Here is a 25,438-nt window from a genome sequence, read left to right as displayed (position 1 = left end):
GTCTTAAGGTCCAAAATTGTTAGGAGTACGGACGAGGACTTTTAAGAGGCTTAAGAATTTCTTTAGCAGCGGACAAAATGGACGAAACATGAAGAGAGAGAAGAAATGTGGGTTTCACTTTATTTTGATGGTCCCTTTAACACATTCTATTGACTATAAGTAATGTTGCACCTACATTTCTACTAACTCTCATTATAGTGTTAGTAGTGTATTAGTTGACTGGTAGGGTTAGGGTTAGATTAAGTTGGCACGTTCTTGCAAAGTTACTTATAGTCAGTAGAATATCTGTTGGGAGACCAACACAATCAGGAGTTAGTAGATATGAAGCAGACAGTCTACTAATACTCTTATGAGAGTTTGTTGACATGTAGTTGCAACATTACTTGGTGTCAACAGAATGTTCAAAAGGGACCATCAAAATAAAGTGTTACCGACATGTGTTGCACACAATGCATGACAGTGAGTTAATAAGACGCTACACATTAGATGGTGCAGGGATCAACTCTGCAGCAGCGGTGATTTGGGTCTGTTACAGCACTTTCAGAACCTCATTGTGTATTTCCTATAAAATACGTTAAGTATGACAGCATGGTAAATAAAAAAATAAAGAATATATATACATATATAATGTGCGTGTGTGTGTGTGTGTGTGTGTGTGAGAGTACGGTAAAACAGGAAAACACTTTGTAATTTCAAAGTGAAGGCTTATAATAAACCCTACTCTTAAAAGCGTTCTTTTATTTCCTTCTTGGACAACCAACCAATCACAGTCTTCAAAAGACTGTGTCATAGCTAGCAACCGGGTCAGCCCCGCCTCCTCACTGAGATAAAAGTTTTTGTCTTTTCCTCGCTCAGAGTTGCTCTCAGGTTGGTCCTGAATCACTTTTAAGCAAAGACTTAAGAATTTTTTTTTTTGTCTTTTTCTTTAAGAATACGGGCCCTGGTCTTTAACACAAACACACACACACGCACACGCACACACATATACAGTATATATATTGCAGTTTTACATTTACAATCGTAACCATTTACAGGTTACAGATGTATTAATCTGTAATCCTAGGATCTACAATAAAATCTATGTAGAAATTTCATAAAACAAAAATCCATTTGATGCAGTATGGTAGTGATTTTACCACAAGTAAGTCATTCTTAGGCAAAGTGGAGTAGAAATAAAAAAATATAAATATATATATATATATTTTTCTTTTTAAAAAGGTGGCAATGCTTAATGCACTTTTATTAATAGTATTAATCTGATGAAACATTTCCTGTGCCATGAAATATAGTTCATGTATTGTGGTTTATGATTGTCAACTATTAATATTGAATGTGCAGTCACAGGTGTGTATTCATCGGCATTTTATAACACCGCTGAATGAATATCATCAAGTAAAAATTTACAGTAGTTGATCTTTGATGATGCTTGCTTGCTTACTTACTGATGATGTGTACTGATGTCAGGTTCGTTACTGTACCTCACTGGATGAAGAAGAAAAGCGTGAATTAAAGATCTTCAGTAACCAGCGAAAGCGAGACAATCTAGGCAGAGGCACTGTCCGACCTCTACCCCTCACTGTATCTGGAGCTATATGTGAACAGGTACATATACGAGTACCAAATAACACCACATATACCTTACCCTAACCTAGAAGCTAGCACACATTTATGAAAATGCTAACAGTATTCATCTATTAGTGGAGCTTCCGTTTCTAATCCTCATCATCTCACTGATAGTCACTATGTGGCCACCACCAGTAAAGTTAAACATTCACTGATCGACCAGTGAATTACTTTTCTGGACTAGTGAACAGGATTAGTAAAAACGAATAGCCATGCAAACCCTAGCTGTAGTATAAATGTTTCAGTATATTTTTCAATAAGGATTAAACATTGCATGTTACTCAGAGAGGCTGCCAAATGACATCATGTCCTTCTCACACAGTGTGGAGACCAGATCAACGGTGGTGACATTGCAGTGTTTGCCTCACGGCTTGGCCATGGCCTGTGTTGGCACCCTCACTGTTTTGTGTGCTGTTTGTGTTCTGAGCTATTGGTAGATCTCATCTACTTCCACCTGGATGGAAAGATCTACTGTGGCCGCCACCATGCTGAACGACTTAAGCCGCGTTGCTCAGCATGTGATGAGGTAAGCCAACAGTGTAAAATCCAAGCATCCGTCCACTGACTGAAATCAACCTTGATCCCGTTAGCATGCCTAAACATTTCCTATAGGTTACCTTTGACAAGTCTGTACCCAGAAGCCTTGCTTCAGAATATTAAACTCCTTAATTAATTTGTGTCTCTTTTTATAGATTATCTTTGCAGATGAGTGCACAGAAGCAGAGGGGCAGCACTGGCACATGAGACATTTCTGCTGTTATGAGTGTGAGGCCCCACTAGGGGGTCAGCGCTACATCATGCGCGAGGGACATCCTCACTGCTGCAACTGCTTTGAGTCACTTTATGCAGAATACTGTGACTCTTGTGGAGATCACATAGGTAAGGAAGGACCTTCATGAATCTTGTTTTCTTTCTTCCCTCATTACAGTACAACTGCTTCTGGGTTTTGCATTTGTTCAGGTAGAATAATAAAAGTGAGTGCTGCAAATCAGCACTGCATGCAGCAAAATGAACAAATTATTATTATTTTTTCTAAGATCACAGTAGATTACACACATACCCACATATCTTATGGCTATCTATAAATGAATGAATGCACATACATGAATGCACACCCATTTGCATTTCTAGTCTCCATGACATGAATCTGCTGTTGTGTTTCCTTAGACTGCTATTTTTGACTTTTATTCACAAACTTAAGCTGTTTGATCAGTTATACTCAAAGAGCTCTAAATTACACTAAACTAGCCCTAAATTACAGATTACACTTACAAGTATGATTGGACTTTATTTGTGTCAGAGAGTCACACCGCATATGAACATTTCTACTTCCGTACTATATAGTAGAATAAAAGCAATTCATGAATACTTCAATAAAATAACACAATACAAGCATGTTAAATAAGTAGTTTGTCTGAATTTGCACTATTCATAAAACATTCGGCGAAAACTGCCCAGATGACCTACTACTTCTTGTGAGATTAAAATTTAAATTCAATTAAAATAAATGTAGATGCTAACATTGTTGTCTATGACATGCAACACAAACCCTGTTAACATATCATCAAATTGAGTTTACAGTAGTTCATAAAGGCAGTGCAAAAATATTAACTGTGTGAACTGTTAACTGTGTATCTATTTTTGGTCCATATGTGATATTGCACTTGCTTGGGTGTGTTTGAAAAGTGCTAGGGACAGAAACTAACAATAATTTTATTATGTAAAACTATAATTGACTACAGGTTTAATTAATAATTGAACTCTTTTTTTTTTTTATGAAACTACTTTAGATGTGCATTTACAAAAGAAAAAAAGCACACATTAGACTGTCTTGATTGTCAGAATTCAGCATCCATGTGGTGTATTATCAATATTTTCTATTATTATATTATTATTATAGGTGTGTTATTATATTATTAGAAGTTTTAAAAGTGCTAATTACAGTTGGGAACAATAATATTTGTTTAAAAAATGTAAAGAAATGTTGACAGTGCTAAAGTAAAATATTCTGAATTGGGACTACACCACAGTTGTAGTGCAATATAGCCCCCTATACCCTCATCACTATTCCCTGCATTAGTCCACTAATAAAGTCCACTTGAAGCAGTGAATGAAAATGTGTGAGTGGATTTAGGCACTTCATTTGCTGGAAGTACTGCATTTTCACAGTGCATGGGTGTTCTCTAGTCCATGCTAGATGACTGTCCCTTCAAATAGTGCACTATATAAGGGTACGGGGCAATTTCAGATGCAGCTTGAGTGTATACCAGTTGTGGGCATTGTTATATCACATCATGCTGCAATGTCCACACTGAATGCATCAAATCAAGTTGGCAGAAGTAACACAAGCCCGTTTACTATCCGAGAATGTTTGTAAAAGATTCCCTATATCAGACTGTTCATCTTTAGGAATTTATGAAGGCAAATTAATCCCGTTACATTTCCTACAATCAAGGAGAACTAGAACATAACATCTTGGTTACGTATGAAACCCTGTTTCCCTGAGTAGGGTACAAGATGCTGCGTCAGATGTTGATGCTATTTAAACACTCTTCAGGTGTGATGATTGAGTGAAGCCTATATAGAATTGGCTGATGGCATATCCCGCCCTCTGATATATTGCATTATTTGTGCAAATAAAAGATGCACTATCACTCCTCTTCTGGAACACTATTCCCCAAAGCCATAAGGGGATTTTGCACCTAGAACTACTAGAACTACTAGTCCCCTAGTAGAGAGAGCTCTTAAAGGGGTCATCGGATGCTAAATTCACTTTTACATGTTGTTTGAACATAAATGTGTGTTGGCAGTGTGTGTACACATCCACCCCATAATGATAAAAATTCACCCAGTGTTTTTTTTTTTTAAATCCCCCAAAATAATAACCCCTTTCTCAAATCAAGCCGTTCTCAGATGCTTGGCTGTGTGACATCACACGTACCCTAGCCGCTCCCACAATAGTTGATTGACACTGGCGTTTTACCTTAGACTCGCAATGATTGAACTGGAAAGAGTTTGCCATTGTTTCGACTCCGGAGCAGGTGTAGACAAGAATGTCTCCTAAGCGATTGAGGTGTTCTGTTGTTGGATGTAATAATGATCATAGCAGTCGTCATTTACTCCCAACATCCGAGCCGCTGAAGATGCAGTGGATTATGTTTGTTTTGAAGGGAATGCGCTCCCTGATCCACCTAAATTCATCTATGTTTGCACAAATTATTTGTGATCCAGCTTCACCTACAGAAGAAGGGAGTATCAGGGTTTTTTTTACGAATCTTGCAAATTGCCTTTCCCAATAATGTGCGTGTTAGCAAGTACTGTGGCTAAATGCAGCTAAAGTAAACAGTACGGCTAGTCACCCACAGAAGAGAGGGGTGAGGTGAGCAGAGCTCATTAGCATTTAAAGGGGCATGCAACAAAACGGGTCGCTGTGAAAGGAACTGTTTTTGACATGGTAAAAAAAGGTGTTGTTTTACACTACCATTGAGAAATTTTAACCAAATTATGTTATAGACTTTTCAATAAGACCCTAAAGAATCATATCAACTTGTGGAAAATGGGTATCCGATGACCCCTTTAAATTCAAAATGATCTCCGTAATCTGACACAAGCTCCTGTTCAAGTGATTCAGAAATGCATTTTGACATGCATACAATCACTGCTATATGTACTTTCAGGCCTTGGACAAAGCTTGTATTTCTCAGGGGAGAAGTTCTGATCTCATCGTCTTCCAGATCTGATCTCATTATCATCCAGTCTGTCTGGAATGACATGAAGAAACAGAATAAACTGAAACAGACTAAATCCAGAAGAACTGTGGCAACGTCTCCAAGACACTTCAAGAAACCTACCTGCAAATCTACCTGAAAAATAAGTGCACCAAGGGCAAAAGCTGCTTTAAATGCAAAGTATGGTCACACTAAATGTTGATTTAATTTAGTTAATAGAAGTTAACTGATAAAGAAAATCTATTTATGACATTATTTTTGACAGCATCCTCATTTTACAGCATTTTTACACAAGTGCCTAAAACTTTTAACAGTACTGTAGCTTTGCAGATAGGTTTCTTGTAGCATCTTGGAGATGTTGCCACAGTTCTTCTGGATTTAGTCTGTCTCAGTTTGTTCTGTATCTTCATGTCATTCCAGACAGACTGATGATGATGAGATTATTGATGGTTTTGTGCTAGAGGCTGGGTGTGAATGCGTTGTTTATGTGAACAGCGAACTATGTAGTAGGCTCTTCCTGAGCCTTCTTGGTTACTGGTTGCTATGTTTAGACCTCCACTTGTTTCAGAGATTTCTCTTCATTGAGGCCTCCGCTCTCTTTGAGCCTCCTTGTAAGATGTCCTGAGTGTGCAGGGTAGTTAGGTCTCCTATCAAACTAGAGAGTCGTGATACTGTGACCTCCGCTCCTAGAGCTCGGCTGAGTAGTTTAAGTTGCTAAGCTCTTTGAGCTTCCAGGTCTAATATGAGCATTGCTAGGCCTTCTCTTGCTATAGAGAGTTATTTTGGTGTCTGCTTCACAGAGCTCCTATAGGATAGCTATTGTGGATTGTAGGCTCTCTGTGAACCTCCTTGCAAAATGTCCTGAGTTTGGGGCGTGGTTAGGTTGGTGGTAGTGGTTAGGTTGTCATGTGAAACCTCCTCTCCTAGATCTCAGTCAGTAGTTAGCTAAGTTGTCAGGCTCTTTTTGAAGCCTCCTTGGCTCCTGCCTGTGTTGTTAGGCCTCCTCTCAATATAGAGTGTTGTCTTTATTGAGGCCTCTGCTCTTCAGAGCTCTGCTAGTATAGCAACTGCGAGTTGTAGGTCTCCTCTCAATTTAGAGAGTCATTATGCTGAGACCTTCGCTCTTAAAGCTCGGCCAGTACTTAGCTGAGTTGTTAGGCCATTTTTGAGCCACCCTTTGAGCCTTACTGCGAGCATTGTTAGGTCTCCTCTCATTATAGAGAGTCGTGTTTAGCGAGGCCTCTGCTCTTCAGAGCTCCACTAGGATAGTGATTGTGAGTTGTAGGTTATCTTTAAATCTCCTTGCGTAATGTCCTAGTATAGGGTGTAGTTAGGTCTCCTCTTGATTTAGAAAGTCGTTATGTTGAAATCTCCGCTCCTAGAGCTCTGCCAGTAGTTATCTAGGTAGTCGGGCTCTTTTCGAGCCTCCTTACCCACTGCGAGCGTTGTTAGGCCTCCTCTTGCTGTAGAGGGTTATCTTTACTGAGGCCTCAGACTCCTTAGAGCTCTGCTTGTATAGTATATGTGAGTCGTAGGCTCTCAGTGAGCCTCCTTGCAAAATGTTCAGGATGCTGGGTGTAGTTAGGCCTCATCTCGGTTAAGAGAGTCGTTATGTTGAGACCTCCACCCCTAGAGCTCTGCCAGTAGTTAGCTAAGTTGTTAGGCTCTCTGTGAGCCTCCTTGTTTACTGCAAGCATTATTAGACCTCCTCCCACTTTAGAGGGTTATCTTTATGGAGGCTTTCGCTCTTTAGAGCTCCGTTAGGAAAATCCATGTTTTTGTTAAGAGCATGCGCTAACTGCTTCATGCCTTTTCTGAAGTCTATGTTTATAGTAAGAGCATGCTCTGACTGCTTCGTGCTCTCTCTAAAAATTAATGTTTATGGTAAGACCATGCACTGACTGCTTTGTGCCTTTCCTGAAATCCTGCACATTTCTATCGGTGTTAGATCCCAATTGCTCTTAACCAGAGCAGGTTTGCCAAGTTGACTTGGTTCCCTGTGAGCCTCCTTGCATACTGTAAAAGTTGTTAGGGTTAGGGTTAGGCCTCCTCTCATTCAGGCCTCTGCTCAAAGAGTAATTGTAAGTAGTAGGCTCTTTGTGAGCCTCCTTTCAAGAGACCCTGAGCGTGGGGCATTGTTAGGTCTCTTATCGACTTGGAGAGTAGTACATACTGAGGCCTCCACTCCAAGAGCATGGCTAGACAGTAGTTTGCTAAGTTGTAGGCTTCCTGGGAGCCTCCTTAGCCATTGACACTAGTGTGGAGTGTTGCTAGGCCTTCTCTCATTTCGAGAGTTGTTGTTTTGAGTTTATAACTTTTTCTGAACAGATATTCTTAGGCTTTCTGGAGCCTCCTTGGATGCCAGCCTGAATCAAACATCGATGGCTTCCTCTCTTAAGAGTCACTCTTTGAGTCCTTTCTTTAAGAAGCTTCGGTCTTTGAAACGTTGCTAGTGTGCACCTCAGGAATGAGGAATCCTTTAAGTCTTTGACTTAGTTGCGCCATTAAGGCACCCATAGCACCCTCTAGAGGATCCAGTGAATCCCATCTGGCCAAGTGGGAATATGAATAACTTTCACGGAATACTAGGGTAAACATGTACTGTAATGTTTCTTGATTATAAAATGTATATTCTAGTGCAGTGGTTTTCAAACTTTTTTCAGAGCGACCCTATTTTTTTCTTTTAAAATTGACTGCGCTACAGACCGATCTCGAGTCCCACCGTAGAGCTCCGGAAGGATTCTCTGTTCCAAAATCAAATCACTGTTGATGCTTCTGAAATTAGTGAGTGTGCTTGCCTTCATGCACATCTATTCTGACATGACATATATTTTGTCCAGTCCATAGTTATGATTATCACAATATCATTGCGATTTCGAGAGAATATGCGGATGCCACTTATGAAGGTTTGTTGCAAGTATGCCACATTGGTCCTCTTAGCAGCATGAAAAACAAAACTTTTACTCAAATTCTGAAAGGAGAATAGGCTATATACACCAAAGAAAGCGCGCAAAGTGCGCTTCCTTAAGAAGCTGTCACTCATTTCAGTTTATCGTGAGCTAATTCCTCTATAATCAATGAATCTGTCAACACGGCACAATTAATCTCTTATTTAGCCCACATCCCTTCTGCACTTTCTTCATTATAATCAGAGGTTTCGCGTCGCGAGCTTCCAGAACTCTGGACTGAACAAGAACACTCGCATTCTGACTCACTAAAGCTCCTCTGATTGGCTATTGCATTATAGAAATCAACAGATATGTCTCTGATTTGCTACAATGTACAACGCTGCAAAAACAGAGCGTAAACACATACACATTTGATTCTGACCTGAGGCAGCTGCCGGTTACTTTAGTTTTGTTGTTTATGTTATTTAGTTGCTTCTTTCCTGAGTCTTAAACTTGGTTACATAAGTTTTCCTTAAATCATCCTGGCGACCCATTTTTTAAGACCCAGGGTTTGAAAACCACTGTTCTAGTGCATCGATTTAATGAAGTTGTACTGGAATCACGTTAATACAGAAGTATGTCAGCATATTTTATTAGTATGTGTATTTATTTTATTTGTGCTATCTACTTTGCTAATAATTACTGTTATCATCCACCAAATTTAATAAGACTGTTTAGCTAGCCAACACTGGCATAAGCTATCACATAAATGCACTCAATATACAGTATCAATATACCAGTATAAGAGAAGGGATTATTTCAAATTATAGTTTTGAGTAGCCAGATCTAGGTAGTTCATTGTCAAACATTCATAACAGTTAAATTTTAATTACCTTATCTGTCCTTAATTACCTTAGGATACCTATTGTTGCTCTTACCTTGTCATGTTTAGTCTCTTGTACAATATATACACAGTTTTGCCGACGCTCATTTACATCACTATGGGGTGCGTGCATGAGCACCAGCATGAGCATTAGCAGTAAGTAGCTGGCTGCAGTTCACCTTCCACTGGTGTTGGTACAGATGGTCCCTTTAAGCATTACTCTACTAACAAAAATAAAGGATGTGTAAAAAATAAACTTATTGAACTTATTTGTATGCATTGTCACACAAAGCTTTGCAACACTGTACGAAAATTGTTTTTTTAGAGGTTCAACAGCTTATCACTGGGGAAGTACCCTTGAAGACACATTCATGTGTAGTTAAGATACGAATGTGTCTCTTTGAATGTAACACTACACTGCAAAATCTAATCTTTGTGAAAAAAATTGAATGAATGTGAAAATGTGAATTGAGATCCCAGTACTGTTTTTTCTCACACTACATTTAAAGTAATCATCAGCCAAGAATAATTTTATTCTAATGTCATTTTTATGTAATGTGTTTTAGGTATAGACCAAGGTCAGATGGCATATGAAGGTCAACACTGGCATGCCACTGAAGAGTGCTTCAGCTGTGCTCGCTGCAATCAGTCTTTGCTGGGTCGTCCCTTCCTGCCGAAACAAGGTTTGATCTACTGTTCCCGTCTCTGCAGCCAAGGGGATGAACCTGAGTTGTCAGACTCCTCAGACTCTGCTTTCCAGAGTGCCCGTTCTCGTCAGTCACGCCACAGTGCTCAGATTGGCAAGGATGGGACAAAAGGCAAAGGTGAAGGTGTACGACAATCATCATCTGGCCCTACACAATTGGTCGGGGATGCAGAGCCTCTAGCTGTTAAAATGGATTTGCTGAGCATCTCCAGCCCAGCTCCCAGCCGTACACCCCATCGCACACCAACGAGAGCCCCAAGTAGAACCCCAAGTCGGTCTCCAAGTCTGAACCGTGAGCAGTCAGTTTGGGTAAACAGGGATTCCTATGAGTCTCAACAAAGAGATTCCTCCACATCTCCAAATCCCCATCAGCTACGAAGCCAATGTAGCATGCGTAGTGCTTACCCTCCTTCTCCCAATCAGCCACCCAAGATAGTGAGCAGTCCAGAATCTTGGTCCAAAGAACAACCTGGGAGTAATTCCAAAAAGCCTCCAGTCATGGCTGCTCTGAGGGGCCACTCTTTCAATGAGAACTGGATGCACCATGGCCAGGAACCTGAATTTCATGCTCCTAAGCTCAAAACACAAATGAGCTTCAATGAAGTATCAAGCCGTAATTCTGGATTTTTGGACAAACGCAGTATAAGCATGCAAGGCTTCCCCCGAGAGATGCGTCCTCCGTTGCTTAGGAGCAGGCACCAATTTGGGCCAAGCTTTGGTGAACTTACACCACTAGAACAAACACCAAGAGGTTCTGCTGACTCACTGGCCCTTTCCTACACTACAGGTATGCATCAATTCAGTTAGACTGGTACATATATGTTGACACGTCATATCACTACCTGACAGAAGTATGTTCAAAACAAGACATTAATTGGTTTATTCAAACTGTAACACTTTTTATGTTGTATAACTATTTCTTATCTCTGTCCATTGTTTGTTTTCAGCAGGAAACTCTTTAGATGGGACCAACAGGCGTCAGGAGCACTTCTCTCGATTTTCTATGCCTGACCTGAGTAAAGACTCTAGGGTAAATGTGTCTGATAAAGTTACCATGGGTACATTAAACTCATCAATGCAGTTCCGCAGCACTGAATCCCTGAGCTCTGTCCCAAGACCTCTTGCTGATATTGGCATGCCTGTCAGAGTAAGGTACCCTCCTCCACTATATTGGGATTCACCTAGAGGTCTAAGTTTTGAGGATCCAGTCAAAGGTCACATTGGTCTTGCAGGAAGCATGTCCTGTATGCAGGAAGGTAATGCCCAAGCAATGACACCACGGCCAAGACGCACTCAGACACAAGACTCACCCAGACAGCAGCGCCAACGTCAACATCACCACCGCAAAGGCCACAAAGGTCACAAATATCACTACCGCTCCCGCCGCTCTCGGTCAGACAATGCCCTGCATTTAGCCACAGACAATCAGAGTTTCCCTGGGGACCCCATTCATAGATTTCACAATGACTTTGAGCGACCATCCGCGTCAAGAGTGTCTCACAATCTCTTTGGAGCAAATTATGGGTATCGACAACAATTCTTTAGGCCTTGTCCTCGAACCACCTCTGACCTCACCTTGCAGGATCCTGGAGGTCCACAGATTGGACAGTATATGGGTAGGTATGGAGAAACAGTTGAGGATGAAGATCAGTTTTGCTCAACCTGTTCCTCTTCGTCAGAGGTGTCAGAGGATGATGGTTACCTTCTGGGTGAAGTCATTCCACGACCAGTGCAGCTGCGATACTTTGACAACGAGGAATTGCGACATCGTTATAGTCCTACAGTGATGGGTGGTCACACTCAACTACATACACGCAAACGGCGGAAGAGCAAGAACTGCATCATATCATAAGCAAATGGTAATGTGAGTATCTGAGTGTGTGTATGTGAGAGTGGGTATACGGTATACAACAAAAGTTAGTACAGTGAGTACAAACAGACATGCAGATAGATACAACCCATAGGTCCAAAACTGAAAAAGTTCTTATGTTCACAGGTTATTTTATAACCACACAGTAAATTCCCCAGTGTTAAATCAACACCGCTTGGTGTACATATGGGTTCCCATATGTACACCAAGCGGTGTTGATTTAACACCGGGAAATTTACTGTGCATGTTCGTGCAATTAGGTTCATTGGAAGAATCAGTTTTGTTTGAATGACCACATATTATCCACCTTGTGTGTGTGTCATCAAATATGTAGAGTACAACAGGGCTAAAGGTGCGCTGGGATAAAAGGCACATTTGACTTCATTCTCCTTTACATCACTAGATGGCACAAAAATTCACTTCAGCACTTAACCATGTTTGACTATGCACATGTGAATTTGGCAGAAAGCAACACAAAAATTCTGGGCTACTTTGATCTAATATTAATTAATTTGTTTATTTATTCAAATGATAATCAATAAAATTTACTATATTTTGAGACAAAGGTTTTGTTAAGGTTTTTCAGTTTTGTTTCAGATAATTAAAGCAACAGTTTTTACAGTAACGGAAGAATATGTAAAAGTATGTTTTTTGGGGGGTAAAAAGTACTGCTGCTCCTGCTGTTGGGTCTAAAGGCACAATAATTAACATGGTTAGATTCAGATGATAAATACGATATATTAAGTTGGGTGTCTTTAGAGATAGTCACCACATTTATAATGAAATAAGGTATAAAATATATACAAATATATATATATATATATATATATATATATATATATATATATATAAATGTTTGCAATGGAAGGTTGTTGTTTTTTTGGCAATCTGACACTTTAGTAGTAGCGATAAACACATTTTTCTTAAGAAAGGCCTTTAGCCTTGTTGTACTCTATTCACTTTTTAGTTTTTGAAGGGCCTGTATTTTCAACATCATTTTTCTAAAGTAATAATTTTTGCTCATAAGAGGAAATGCACTACATATAGTAATAACGCAATTGTTGACAGGTGACAATTTTTTTAAATTCATTTTACATTTTAATTGATATTGCACAGGGGTGTACTCACTTCTGTTGTGTACTGCATGTGTTTGTTCTCAATTATCCTATAACTATGGGTTGAAATCCAATTGAAGCATGTTTCAGTCATTACATATGTAATAGATCATGTTCTGATCTGAACTCATGTGTTTACTGTGACTGGAGATTGCACAATGATCAAAAGTATTAACCTCTGTTTATTTGAACAGCACATTGAACTTTATCTGTTGATAAAATATGAATTTTGTTTTGTAGAAATTTGTGCAATAACAATCTGCGATATAACTTCATTTCAGGGGAAGTGAAGACTCAGTGGGCACTTAACATTCAGAATTTGCATATGGATTTTTAACTTGCGCTGAAATGTCTTAAATCGTTGTTCAGTTGCGTTATTCTTGAAATGAATTTGGGATTACTGGTCAGAATATACCATTAACTCAAAAAATCTAATTACAACTATTGTCTTATCTGTTTTCAGATTTTTTGGTTGCGATTCTGGTTCTAGTCAAGGGTACATTCTCTCTTTTCTTTTTTCCCCCTTAATTTTTGGTATGATTTTGTGGCAATACGGTTTACCATAATCCCCATGCTGCTTACTGTTAATTGTTATAAATAGTTTCCTAGTATGCGCTCTTCATGGTTTTCAACTTGTTTTATTAATGTTGTTTTAAAATTAAACTTTTTAAAAATGTTTATCATTTTGCTGGGCAATGTTGGTTATGGTTTTAAATGCAATATTTTGTCTTTTCCAAAGTCATTTAAATACCATTTACAAATAATATCTTAAAATTAATTGTTTTCCTAATAATAAAAACTATATATAAAAATAATGTAGTATTGTAAAAGTTCTGTAAATATTGTCTTAAATATTTCTATATTTTGTATCCTCAGATGCATTATTTGTATCATATTGTAGAGTGTAGAATTTTATGGTGACTGCATGTGTATCCCCAGTTCATGTCTTGTATGTGAATTAAATAACTATTAACAAACAAACAATGCCTTTAATGAAGTTTCAGATTATTACAATTGAAGTGATCTATTAAAAAACATATTTTATATTTTATTTTCTGGACAAATTGTCAGAAATAGGGTGAAACTTTTTGAATCCAAACTTTTCCCTAAGGTTGTGTTTCTTTAAATATTGCTCCAGTTTTGGATAACCCTCTCCTGTGAATTTACTCACAATCTTGTATGTCATCTTAATTGTAATCTCACATGTAATGCATTACAATTCTGCAGGTTAGTGGAAGACAGTTTTATTTGTAAAACATGTAGACAGATATACTGAATCTACTATGGTAACACTTTATTTTATCACAATTGCAACTAACAATTCACATGATGTGTGTTTTAAGTTTATATACAACAAATTCTTTATTTTTTACTCTGATGACCACCAATATTTAAAGCTTGTTGCTCAACAAGGAACAAATGTTGTAGGTACTGTTTGCAACCAATATAAGGCAGAAAACGTTACATTTTCATGAATTTTGTTAATGACAAATATGTTATATGACAAAATCTTTCCTCACTGGTTTTGTGGGATTACAGATAAGTGGAACATCCTCTGTTTGCCAAAAGGAATACAAATGTGTAATAAAAGTAATTTTTTATTGACTACTTATATGAAAATTGTTTAAAGAAACACTAATATAGCTAAAGGTGTGATAAAGTGGGGCAAATTTTAAAGTTGAAATGGATAGCGTGTATGAGTAGCAAATAAGCTGCTGGATTTAGCCAAGTGTTTGCAGTCTTCACTTGATGGAATGCAGTTGGGAGGTGGATGGAGTGTCTAGCTCTCTGGAATCATACTCATGGATGAACTGCTCCATGGCCTTGATGCAACGCATGCCAATGTCCCTCAGGTTTTCACGCAGAGACAGCTGAATTGGCTTCTCCAAGGATGGATCCTTGGCCACCAACATCTTCACAACCATGCCAAATGTATCACAGTCCTGCCGATATACCTGTATGGATTATTGGCAATACATACACAAAACATTACAAAACAATGAATTAACAGTAGCACCACAGATAAACAAAAACACACTTCTATTGATGCATGTAAGTACAAAAGAAGACAAAACACTTAACAGTATATTATCTGACATTATCAAGCAATTTCTAATTAATTAATTAGCAGTTTGACAAGATAGTCACTATTATGACTAAATACACATTAAGGGGAAAATGGACCTTACAGAATTTGAGACATTATAATTGTATTATTTTTGTGAAAGATGGAGATTGGAATATTTTGAAAAAAGCTGCAGGTGACAATGATCTGTCTGTCACTAATACGAGGAGAAAAAAACAGAAATATTCTCATTGTCATGGAGATATAAACATAGGCTACAACTACTCTTAAAAATAATGCAAAATGAAGTTTCATGGCTGATGAGAAAGCCAAAACCGGTCAATTTGGTCTCTGCTTTATAGAACTGTAGTTTCACGCTACAAGTTACATCGTCTAATTGATGTAGGCTACATAAACAAAAATATACAACTATACTTTTCTAATTATAAGCACCATGGGGAAAACATTGACTGGTGTGTGTGTGCTTGTTAATGAGAGCAAGCGTGGAGTGGTTACTCTCAAATAATAAATTATGTCTAAATTACTTATTCACGTGATACCACTAATAAGGGGTTCAAGCACGAATTGCTGAAACCCTATTGTATTTGTAAAGATTATTATTATTATTTTCAGGGATTCAAGTGCGAAGCCCAGATACCCTATTGTAGTTTAAATATTTTTATTATGAGAAAACCCAAAAGTGGCCAAAAAATGTAAATGTGGTCCCTGATTTATAGAAATATAGTTTTACACTACAAGTTACATGGTACCAGTGCAGGAAAATTCTCTGGAGTCTGAACAGCAAAAGTTATCAAAGCAAAGTTCCATTGTCAGTCGCAACAGGATGCCAAAACGTTCAAAGTGGGCAGGGCCACTTTTACTAAAATGGCTATAACTCTTGAATGGAATGAGGTATTTTCCCCCTCGGTCCGTTCGCCGCGGGGTCCATTCAATGGCCCTGAATGGTACTCCAGATATTTTCTGTGAACTAGCTTGGACTGGAGGGCCGTACAACAGCAAAATCATCACTGGTTTGGCATCCCCCCAAATTTTCCCTATTTTATTTTTCTGAATGTTTCCCTCTAGCTTTCCTAGTTCTTTCTGAGATTTCTGAGGGTTGTAAATCCATTATTTAATTTTCAGTTTTTCTTATATTAGTGTTATATTCCATCTCTACTGTGTAATCCCTGTATGTCTGTACTATCTTGTTTGTTTGCAGTATGTCCGTACTTTCTTCTATATAACATCTAATTGTATTTTGTGCACTATTTATGTGGTTTTGCCTCATAGGATGTCTGATCAGGGTTACATAAAACTATGGTGACTGGGAAGGGACATGTTTGTGTCACTTTGTTTTATGGTCACGAAATAGTAACAGAATGGAATGTCATAGTATGTTGAGTCTAAGACATGCAATGTGAAGACGTCTTGAGATTGTATGTTGAGGGAAGGCCTTTCTCTCGTGGTGACGAGTTTAATGTGTAAACAAACCTGTGTATCCTGGGATTAGGAAAAATTATTATTATTAATACATTTTCTTTTAAATGAAGAATGACAAAATAGTGTGGAATTAAGATACAGCAGTGGACAAAATTCTTAGAACAGTAGTATTTTCAGCAGCTAAAAAATGGGTTTAAGTCAGTTATTTCTATCTTTTGCTGTAGTGTGTCAGGAGGAAATATCAGATTGATTACATGACATGAAGAAACAGAACAAACTGAGACAGACTAAATCCAGAAGAACTGTGGCAACGTCTCCAAGATGCTTCAAGAAACCTACCTGCAAAGCTACAGTACTGTTAAAAGTTTTAGGCACTTGTGTAAACATGCTGTGAAATGAGGATGCTGTCAAAAATAATGTCATAAATAGATTTTCTTGATCAATTAACTTCTATGAACTAAATGAAATCAGTATTTGATCTTGTCCACGCAAACATAATCTGTTATGTCTTAAGTGAATGTTTGGGGAACTGTTGGGGAAAAACATCTGATGTGTAACATTACATTAGATCCGTGCATTACAATAGGTCTTAATATACAGGCCGTCTGTCTCAATCAAACAATAAAATAAAATTGGCAATAACTTCCTGCAGTTGATTGACCTGCTTTTGTATTTTTAATAATCAGTTTATTTGTAATGAACACACTAAAGGGATTTTTACATTTGATTATTTGTTTTTCTTACTTGAATGCTTTTGTTTAGATGTAAAATGGAAAAGTTAATGCATTATTTGTTTCTTTCTTATATTTGTTCCCCTGCTTTTTTTTGCATCTGTTTTTATTTATAATAACAAAGATAAAAAAATAGCTATATTGTGATTATTAATATAGTAATAATTACTATTAAGAAAAGAAGTGCAGGAAAAGATGCAATGTTGCTAGGTGATTTTACTTTGGAACCTTCAGAAAACTTTAACTTTTAAGAATTGAGTTTGCTGACTCTATCAACTTCAGGTGTAGCTCAGTCATTTTTTGTCCGATTGCAGTCATATGTCATTTTGAAGGTCTTTTAATGGAGAATGTGAAATTAAAAATAACTCATTTTTGAAAATTTGATCATTGTAACTCATTTTGCCAGAACAGGTCACGTATTGATATTTAATATTAATATATTTTCTGGCCAATTTTATTGTGTTACTTTCAATAAAACTGTGGTTATTTTATTGACTTGTGTTTTCTAAATTCAATATCATTAAAATTATTGAGTCTTACAAAATTACTTTATATTATTTAATAAAATAGTAAATAATTATTACAAAGCATTTTCAGTTTCTATTTTCGGCCAAGTGCAACTTTCATTTCGGTGCATCCCTAAGAGATACATGAAATGAAGTGGAAAATAAAATAAATATATTATATACAAATATTAAACAAAAAAATAAGACTGTGAATGGACTTAAAAGACTGGGATGAGATTAATAAAAGAATGTTTATGTAAATATTCTTTTAACATACAATATATTAATGACAGCAAATTAGTTTAACTTATTTTGGAAGTTATCATGTGCAAGAGATAGCCTATCTATACATTGTGTGGAATGTGCCTTCCCAGTCACTGTATAAAACCAAATAATTGCCAATCAATGTTCAATTTCTAAATTGCAGAGCAATTACAAAATAATCCTGCATTTCACCTTTGATAAAATTATGATAACATTTTAGGGAACACTTTCATTATTAACGATTGAAGTGTTTTTCCTCAATAAACTCCTAATACACTGCTTATTGGTAGTAAGTAAGGGAGTTGTTGTAGTAGATATGTTTAGGTATGGGGCAGGGTTAAGGGATCTAGAATATGCAGAATAAAGTATTAATATGTGCTTTATAAGTACTAAAAACAGTCAATACTCTATAAATATGAATGCTAATAAGCAACTAGTTAATATTGAATAGTGTTCCCTAATCTGTATTACCATTATTGTTATTTGTGTGTAGAGAAGTAGGCATCTGTGATCAAAAGACTTGAAATCATTACTGCAGTCTGTCTTGTAGTTACTATAGGTAACTATGTGTGTTTGAGCTGCTAGCTATTACCAGATCACTTCAAAATAGCACCTACTGCCTCATCCATGGTAACCATAGAGATGGTGTGTGCACTGGGGGGTTAAATTATCATTCTGCATGTATCTGAGTCATCGCATCATGAGCTCTGCTGTGCAGTTTTTTTTTTAAATAGATGGAATGACTATGATTGCAATAAAAACGTGTTTTTATTGCAATCATAGTCATTCCATCTATTTTCAAACTAGGTTTAACTTAGACACCTTGTGTAACTCACCAAAGACACTAATTTACGTACAGACTATATTCTATTATGATTTCTTCTGTACTGTATGTTTGCTGTGTAAAGTATATGAGACTTATATATTATATCTGTTATATGCAGATTACTTTCTACAATAGCTAGAATATACAACCTGGGGAACGTACAGGGGGGAGGCTACATGGCCTGAGTCACTGCTCCTTTTTCCCCTCTCCAGCAGGCAGAGTAGTGTATTTGATCGGAGTAGAGGAAAATGGATTTCATGCTACAAGCATTTGCAATCAAATCACTCTGCTGCAATAGATCCACTTCAGGGTTTCCATTTCTCATTCACACCACTGCCCTCACTCACCAGGTAGCTCAGGGTGTCCGCAGGTCCTTAAAAAGTCTTAAAATGCCTTAGATTTTTGTTCACATTACCGATAAAATGTCTTCAGTCTGACAACAGAGCGATGATTTTTTTTTTTCTTCCCCCGTGGTAGTTACTGTGTTATCAGACAGAATTGCAGCAGCACAATACAGGCCAAACTACCTTCTTTGTTTATAAAATATTTTCAGTATTAATAATAATAATAAAGGTCAAGCTACAGCAAGCTGACCAGCCTTCTAGCTACTTTAAAATTGTCAGGCCTATGTTTGTGTTGTGTTTTCTGTAATTGTGCTCCCCATGTCCTAGTTTTACCTCTTCCTTTTCCTGTTCTCGTTTAGTTAATTCTGTTCCACTTGTGTTTATTAATCACCTAGTGTACTTAAGCCCTGTGTTTTCCTTAGTCTAGGGTCCAGTATTAATGTCGATGTTGTGTTCCTGTGTGTTCTCCCTATTTACATTTACATTTATGCATTTAGCAGACGCTTTTATCCAAAGCGACTTACATTGCATTCAAGTTACAGTTTTTACATTTTATCAGCTCTTGCTTTCCCTGGGAATCGAACCCATGATCTTGGCGTTGCTAGCGCCATGCTGTACTATTTGAGCTACAGGAAAGCTCCCTGCCTTGTGTTACCCTTGTTGGATTGTGGATCATTAAAGGACTGTTTATTTTGAGTTACTCCTCGTCTCCTTGCTTCCCTTGTGTTTGATCGTGACAGAATACCGGACCCAAACAGTAAGCGGCACCCATTCTCCTCGTTTTTGTTTTTTCCGTTTTTGAAAGTTTTTTGTTTTCCTGTTTTTTACCCCATGGCTTGGAAGTCGCCGCTCACTATTCCACCCTAGCCCGCAGCGGTTAAGCGTGGGAGTTCGGCGGGATTGCCGCGAGTACTGCGAGTCCGCCGGCTGCTCCAACGTCAAGCATCAAGCTCCAAAGTTCGCTCCAGTGTCCTGACCAAGAGTCCAGTGCAGGCTCCAGCCCCTGACCAGAGTCAAGTAATGTCCCCTGAAGTATTGTCCACAGGAACATTTTTAATCAGTCTTGTCGGTCTTGTCTTGTCTGTTGGGGTTACTCAGAAGCAGGCTGCTTCTCCTGTCATGGCCATGGAGGCCATTCCCAAGCTGCTTGCTTCTCGTGTTGCCTCGATGGAATCGGTTCCTGAGTTCACCCCTGAGAGGGTCCCTGTCACCACGTTCAGCCCAAGGAGGGCTGTTGGTCTCATGTCCGGCCTAGAGAGGGCCTCAGATTCCGAGCCTAGCCCTGAACGGGCTCCTGTTCCTGAGTTTAGACCAAGGAGGGCTTCCAGTCCCCAGATCCAGCCCAGCGAGGGCCTCTAGACCCAAGATTCTCCCCAAGTAATTTTGGGGGGGGGGGCTAATAAATCTCTGGCCGTAGGGGCTGGGCCGTAGGCCAAGGCCACAGAGGCCAATCCGTCATGGCCTCCTGAGCTCCCTGCTCCGCCATGGCTCCCTGAGCTCCCTGCTCCGCCATGGCTCCCTGGACTATCCATCCGCCATGGTGTCTTGAACTCCCTGATCAGGTCGCCAGGGTCTCCCGGATCAGGTCCTGCTCTGGAGCATGGCCATCCCTGTGTGTTACCTGTTCTGAGGGGCCTCCTGGAGAGATGTTACCCCCCCTCCCAGGTAGATGTTATGAGGCGCGTGGACGCGCCTGCCCGGAGGGGGAGGTAATGTCAGGCCTATGTTTGTGTTGTGTTGTGTTTTCTGTAATTGTGCTCCCCATGTCCTAGTTTTACCTCTTGTATGCCCATATTTGGTTTTGTTCCTTTTCCTGTTCTCGTTTAGTTAATTCTGTTCCACCTGTGTTTATTAATTACCTAGTGTACTTAAGCCTTGTGTTTTCCTTAGTCTAGGGTCCGGTATTAACGTCAATGTTGTGTTCCTGTGTGTTCTCCCTGCCTTGTGTTACCCTTGTTGGATTGTGGATCATTAAAGGACTGTTTATTTTGAGTTACTCCTCGTCTCCTCACTTCCCTTGTGTTTGATCGAGACAAAAATGTTTTTTTTTTTTTTAATTTAACCTAAGTGACAAAAAAAAAAAAAAAAACAGTGAAGCATCAAAACGCGGGAATGATTCTTCTGATTTTTTTACATTCAGTGTAAACAGCGATAATGGATAGTGTATTTCTGGTATCAAGATCGTGCTGTTGAGGCTCGCTGCCTGTCTCTTTGCGAGACTTCAAAACAAATGAGCATAACAGCACACATAAAGAAACTCAAAAGAAACACACTGAGGTAAAAATTCAAAATGCTTAGTTTAATCATAACATGACATAGTTAACTAACATACCATGGCAAGGGAGCTATTTTGCTGAATATTCTTATGATTGCATATGATTTTAGTTCAATAAACAAGTAGGCTAGTTAAGTAGTCAAATAGTTACTAAGTTACTTACATTTAAGCACAATATTTACTGTTTTGTCCAATTTCACCAATGAAAATAGTTGCAAGCAAATATCACAGTAGAAGTATTGCACAATCTCTGAGCAACACTCGGCGGTGTTTTGTTACTGAATGATTGAGCGTTTTGAACGAATCGGTTGAATGACTCAATGACTCACTTATTAAGTGATTTAACGCCACCTACTGGTGGTTGAGTATGTTGAAAAGTATGCATCCCCAAATTTTGCAGTGTAAATTATTCAATCTGACTGGTAACAGTCCTATAGTGTATATTGAATTTATTGATAAATTGTAATAATTTGACATGAAAGATGATCCATATATTTAATAAAAACGTTAACAATAGGCCTTTGTAAAGGTAAATAAAAAATATTCAGGATTAAGTATGTAAAAGTTGATAGAACACTGATGAAAATATTGCTTCAGAATAAATTGTTTACACCACCAGTAATCTTGGTGATGCGGTACATTCGTGGGGATATTTTGTATGGAATATTGTCTGCTGATATGAAAAGTTCATATGTATCTCATAATAATAAATAGCATTTTTTACATTTTTGATATTTAGTTTTCTTTTTACATTAAACACATTCAATATTATGTGACCCTGGACCACAAAACCGCAAGACCACACTTCCCGGACTACTGCCTCTGCACTTTCTATCGTGCTGGTTTAAACGCCACCAGACGAGAGCAGATGTCCGGGGATAGATATTTGTTTATCCTTCTGCTGTTTACTTGCCTTCAGTAAGCTTGATAATGTTTTACTTACATTAGTTTATTAGTTTTTGCTGTTGTATTGAACATATAATTATTATTTTTTAAACATGGTGGCAGCTTCTAGCTTCAAAGAAAAAATATTTTTCTAACATATTTGCGGCAATAGTTTTTATTGGTCCAAAACCACCTTGGGTGTGCATTATTTTCTGATAATTAAATGGCACGTCATCAATTATTCCTTACATAATGAAATTTACAAACTATAAATGCTATCAAAAATAAAACAGGTGTGTTAGTTGGCTGTTAGTTATGGAAAATATATGTAGAGCTTGTATACTGTACATAGTGTGTGCCATTGTAAAGACTAGGTTTCCCTCACAGCCTCATTTTCATCCAAGAAAAACATTTCTAAATGCCGTCTACCCTGACTAAGGTCTAAACATTTGTCATATAAAACCCAGAACACACACAGCTACAATCAGAGATAAGAGGTGCATTTTGTGCTCTTTAGGTCCTATTCACCAAACTACCTACCCTCCACCCCCACCCTTGCATTTACTGTAACAATGAATAAACTCAAGTCCAGCCCTATAATTTTTCACATTTTAAAAGCTGTTTCACTCTGAAATATGTCACAATAAATAAATCAAGTCAGACATAAGTTCAGTTAAATTACTTTAAGTTTGCTGAACATGACACTAATTATGAGATGGTGTGAAATCAAACATCAAAATGGCAAGATGCAATAGAGATTTGCTTTTGTTACATTTAAATTGTCGTTGCCTTTTTCTAGTTGTAAATGTTAAAAGAAGGTTCGGATACTGACAAATAGTAGTGTTTAGTTGGACTCGGCCCTTTTGGACTCGGACTTGAGTCCGATTTGGCCCATTTTGGACTCGAACTCGGTTGGTTAAAGACTCAGACTCGACTTAGGTGGACTTGAACCCAACACTAACACCATGACAGAATAGTCCATATATTGGATCTAGCAGTGGTACTGCTCCTTCTCTTCATTATCACCTATGATGATCCTCCCCTCAAGGACACACATGAATTTTGAGATTTGGCCAGTGTTGTGCTGATAATGGATTAACTGTTGAAATCATGGCTACACAAAAAGGTCCTCTGGGGACATTTTGTCAGTTTGTGGAGCTGGCTCTTTGGTTCCATCCATAACCCTAGCCCTTTATCCTTCACTAGTTCCTCCAGATTTGTGCATTCCTTGGTTCCACCCAGAAACCTAGCCCTCCTCTGACTCTTCATCGGCTCACCTGAGTTTCTCTTACTCACTGCTTTAGATACAATAGAGGCAGGCCAGGATGTTTTCTGTAATGGGAATTTCCCATGAGTCTCTTAGTGAGGGAAAGCTGTGCAAAAGAATGTTCATGTGGTCAAATATCTGCACACAGAAAGGCCATTCTAAAGCTCAATTTGGTAGTTGGGCTCAATAAGTGGATGCAAACAAGCTTAAAAACATGCAACTTAGCTATTAATGAGTTTCCTGCCACACCATGACTTATGTGGGATGCAGACTTGTTTTCAATACATGGTAGCACCTATCTACTAGTAGTGGCCTATTTTTTCCACACTTGTGGAATTTTTCAAACCTACTCCAGCAAGAAATGATGAAATGTAATAATGCAGTAAAAGTCAATATTTTTACAGCATGGAATTTCAGAGATTCTTTTCTCTGACAGCAGGCCTGAGTTTTCCCATCTTCAAGCCTTGCAGCGGACCATAGCTTCAGTCACATTGCCAGCAGCCTCCAGAGAAGGCAAATAAACCGTTCAGATGGTGTAACAGTTGCTCAACATAGCTAAAGATCTTATCTGATATTGCTGGCTTACAGAACAACACCGCTGGCAGATGGTTACAGTCTGACTCAGCTCCTGATGGCATGGAGGTTACATACACCATTATCATAGCATCACTCGCTTCTGATTCTAAACCTCACTGATTACACTTTGGCAGTGGCATTTGAAAAGGAAAGTACAGATTACAGACATAAAGACTCAGGGCACTGTGATGGCACCACACTCAAACACTTGGTGGATAGCCTTCAAGGCATTGGTGGTGGTTGAGTCTTTATGTCTTTCTCTTTGCAAAGCTGTCACTTTGTCACTGCAGCACAGAGTTCTATTTCATGACTTGCAGCACAGTCCTGTATGGATTTCTTCCAGGAGGATTTCTTCTGCCAGTGGCTTGCTGACCTTCCATTAGTTGGGATGATTTGTTTGGGGAGACGTATGTTAGACATGCGGATGACATGGCGGGTCCATCAAAGTTGGTACGACATTATTATAGTAGTGACACTGGTCATGTTGGCTTCCTCCAAGAAACTGATCTGTCTGATCTGAATCTGTCCTCCTAGATAATCCTAGATAATAGAATATTTTGACATTTAGTGGTATTGGCCCCTGCTGTAGGTGGTCCAAGACTCCAAACAGCAGGGTGGAGGGGACAATGGCTCTATAGACCAGGAGTTTTGTTTGCGTTTTTAGGTCTCAGGCTGCAAAGACTCTTCCTGAGTATGGTGTAGGCTCCACTGGCAGAACTCAGTCGGTGGTTGATGTCATCTTTTGAGGAAAGAAGTTGCACATCTGTACATAATTCTGTACAAGTGCATGTTTTTTTCCAGACCTTGAGGATTACGGCATGAATGTGGTACAGGAGCTCTGAATTTACCTTCCTTTAAGATCTCAGCTGAGATTCCATCTGGACTGGTAGCCTCATTGTTCTTATGGCTCCTGATGGTGTATTGCCATTGTTAGAGTTAGAGGTTCCCCCATGCCTTCTCTGATGGGACTCAGAGGGATATGTTTGGAAAAGTCTATTTCAGTTGTGCTGTCACAGTTGAGGGCTTCTTGGAAGTGCCCATTCAGTCGGGTGTTAATGGCAGCTCCTGCCAATCCCATGTGTGTGCAGGGGTTTAGGCCACAGAAACTTGGACCATAGATGGCCTTGGTAGCACTGAAAAAGACTCTGATGTCACCCGAGTCTGGCAGTCTCTGGATTTTCAGAGCCTTTTCTGTCCACCAAGACTTCTTTAACTCCCTCCCCTTATGTGGACATTCTCCTTGGCTCTGGCATGAGCCACCCCGTTGGCCTTGCAGGTTACATCATATAGCCAGGCACGGAAGGCTTTCTTTTTTTTGGAGATTAGTTGTTCTGTCTCTGTGCCATTCTCATGGAACCAGTCCTGGCGTTTCCTTGAATAGTTTTGTAGGTAACAAAGATATGGGTATTATATAGTTAAACTAAATATGTGCTGCAGTGAATAGAC

General features: G+C 38.7%; 2 protein-coding genes across 3 annotated transcripts in view; one reads left to right on the top strand and one right to left on the bottom strand.

Annotated features, from left to right (window-relative positions):
* prickle2a (prickle homolog 2a) overlaps nt 1–13,781 on the top strand; it is a 51,418-nt gene extending 37,637 nt beyond the window's left edge. For both annotated transcript variants that reach the window (XM_058789074.1, XM_058789072.1), the window contains 6 exons: nt 1,465–1,602; nt 1,946–2,149; nt 2,316–2,502; nt 9,689–10,615; nt 10,776–11,692; nt 13,095–13,781. In XM_058789074.1, the coding sequence (XP_058645057.1) occupies nt 1,465–1,602; nt 1,946–2,149; nt 2,316–2,502; nt 9,689–10,615; nt 10,776–11,680 (2,361 nt within the window). In that variant the 3' untranslated portion in view covers nt 11,681–11,692; nt 13,095–13,781. The remainder of the gene's footprint in view (nt 1–1,464; nt 1,603–1,945; nt 2,150–2,315; nt 2,503–9,688; nt 10,616–10,775; nt 11,693–13,094) is intronic.
* Nucleotides 13,782–14,092: 311 nt separating this feature from the next.
* The window catches only part of LOC131548100 (uncharacterized), a 60,960-nt gene continuing 49,614 nt past the window's right edge, over nt 14,093–25,438 (bottom strand). Inside the window, exon 6 of the mRNA XM_058789075.1 lies at nt 14,093–14,768. Within this exon, the coding sequence (XP_058645058.1) occupies nt 14,556–14,768 (213 nt within the window). The 3' untranslated portion in view covers nt 14,093–14,555. The remainder of the gene's footprint in view (nt 14,769–25,438) is intronic.

Source organism: Onychostoma macrolepis, chromosome 10 (assembly GCF_012432095.1).
Source record: "Onychostoma macrolepis isolate SWU-2019 chromosome 10, ASM1243209v1, whole genome shotgun sequence".
NCBI classification, from domain to species: Eukaryota; Metazoa; Chordata; class Actinopteri; order Cypriniformes; family Cyprinidae; genus Onychostoma; species Onychostoma macrolepis.
This window is presented reverse-complemented; position numbering and strand designations above follow the sequence as displayed.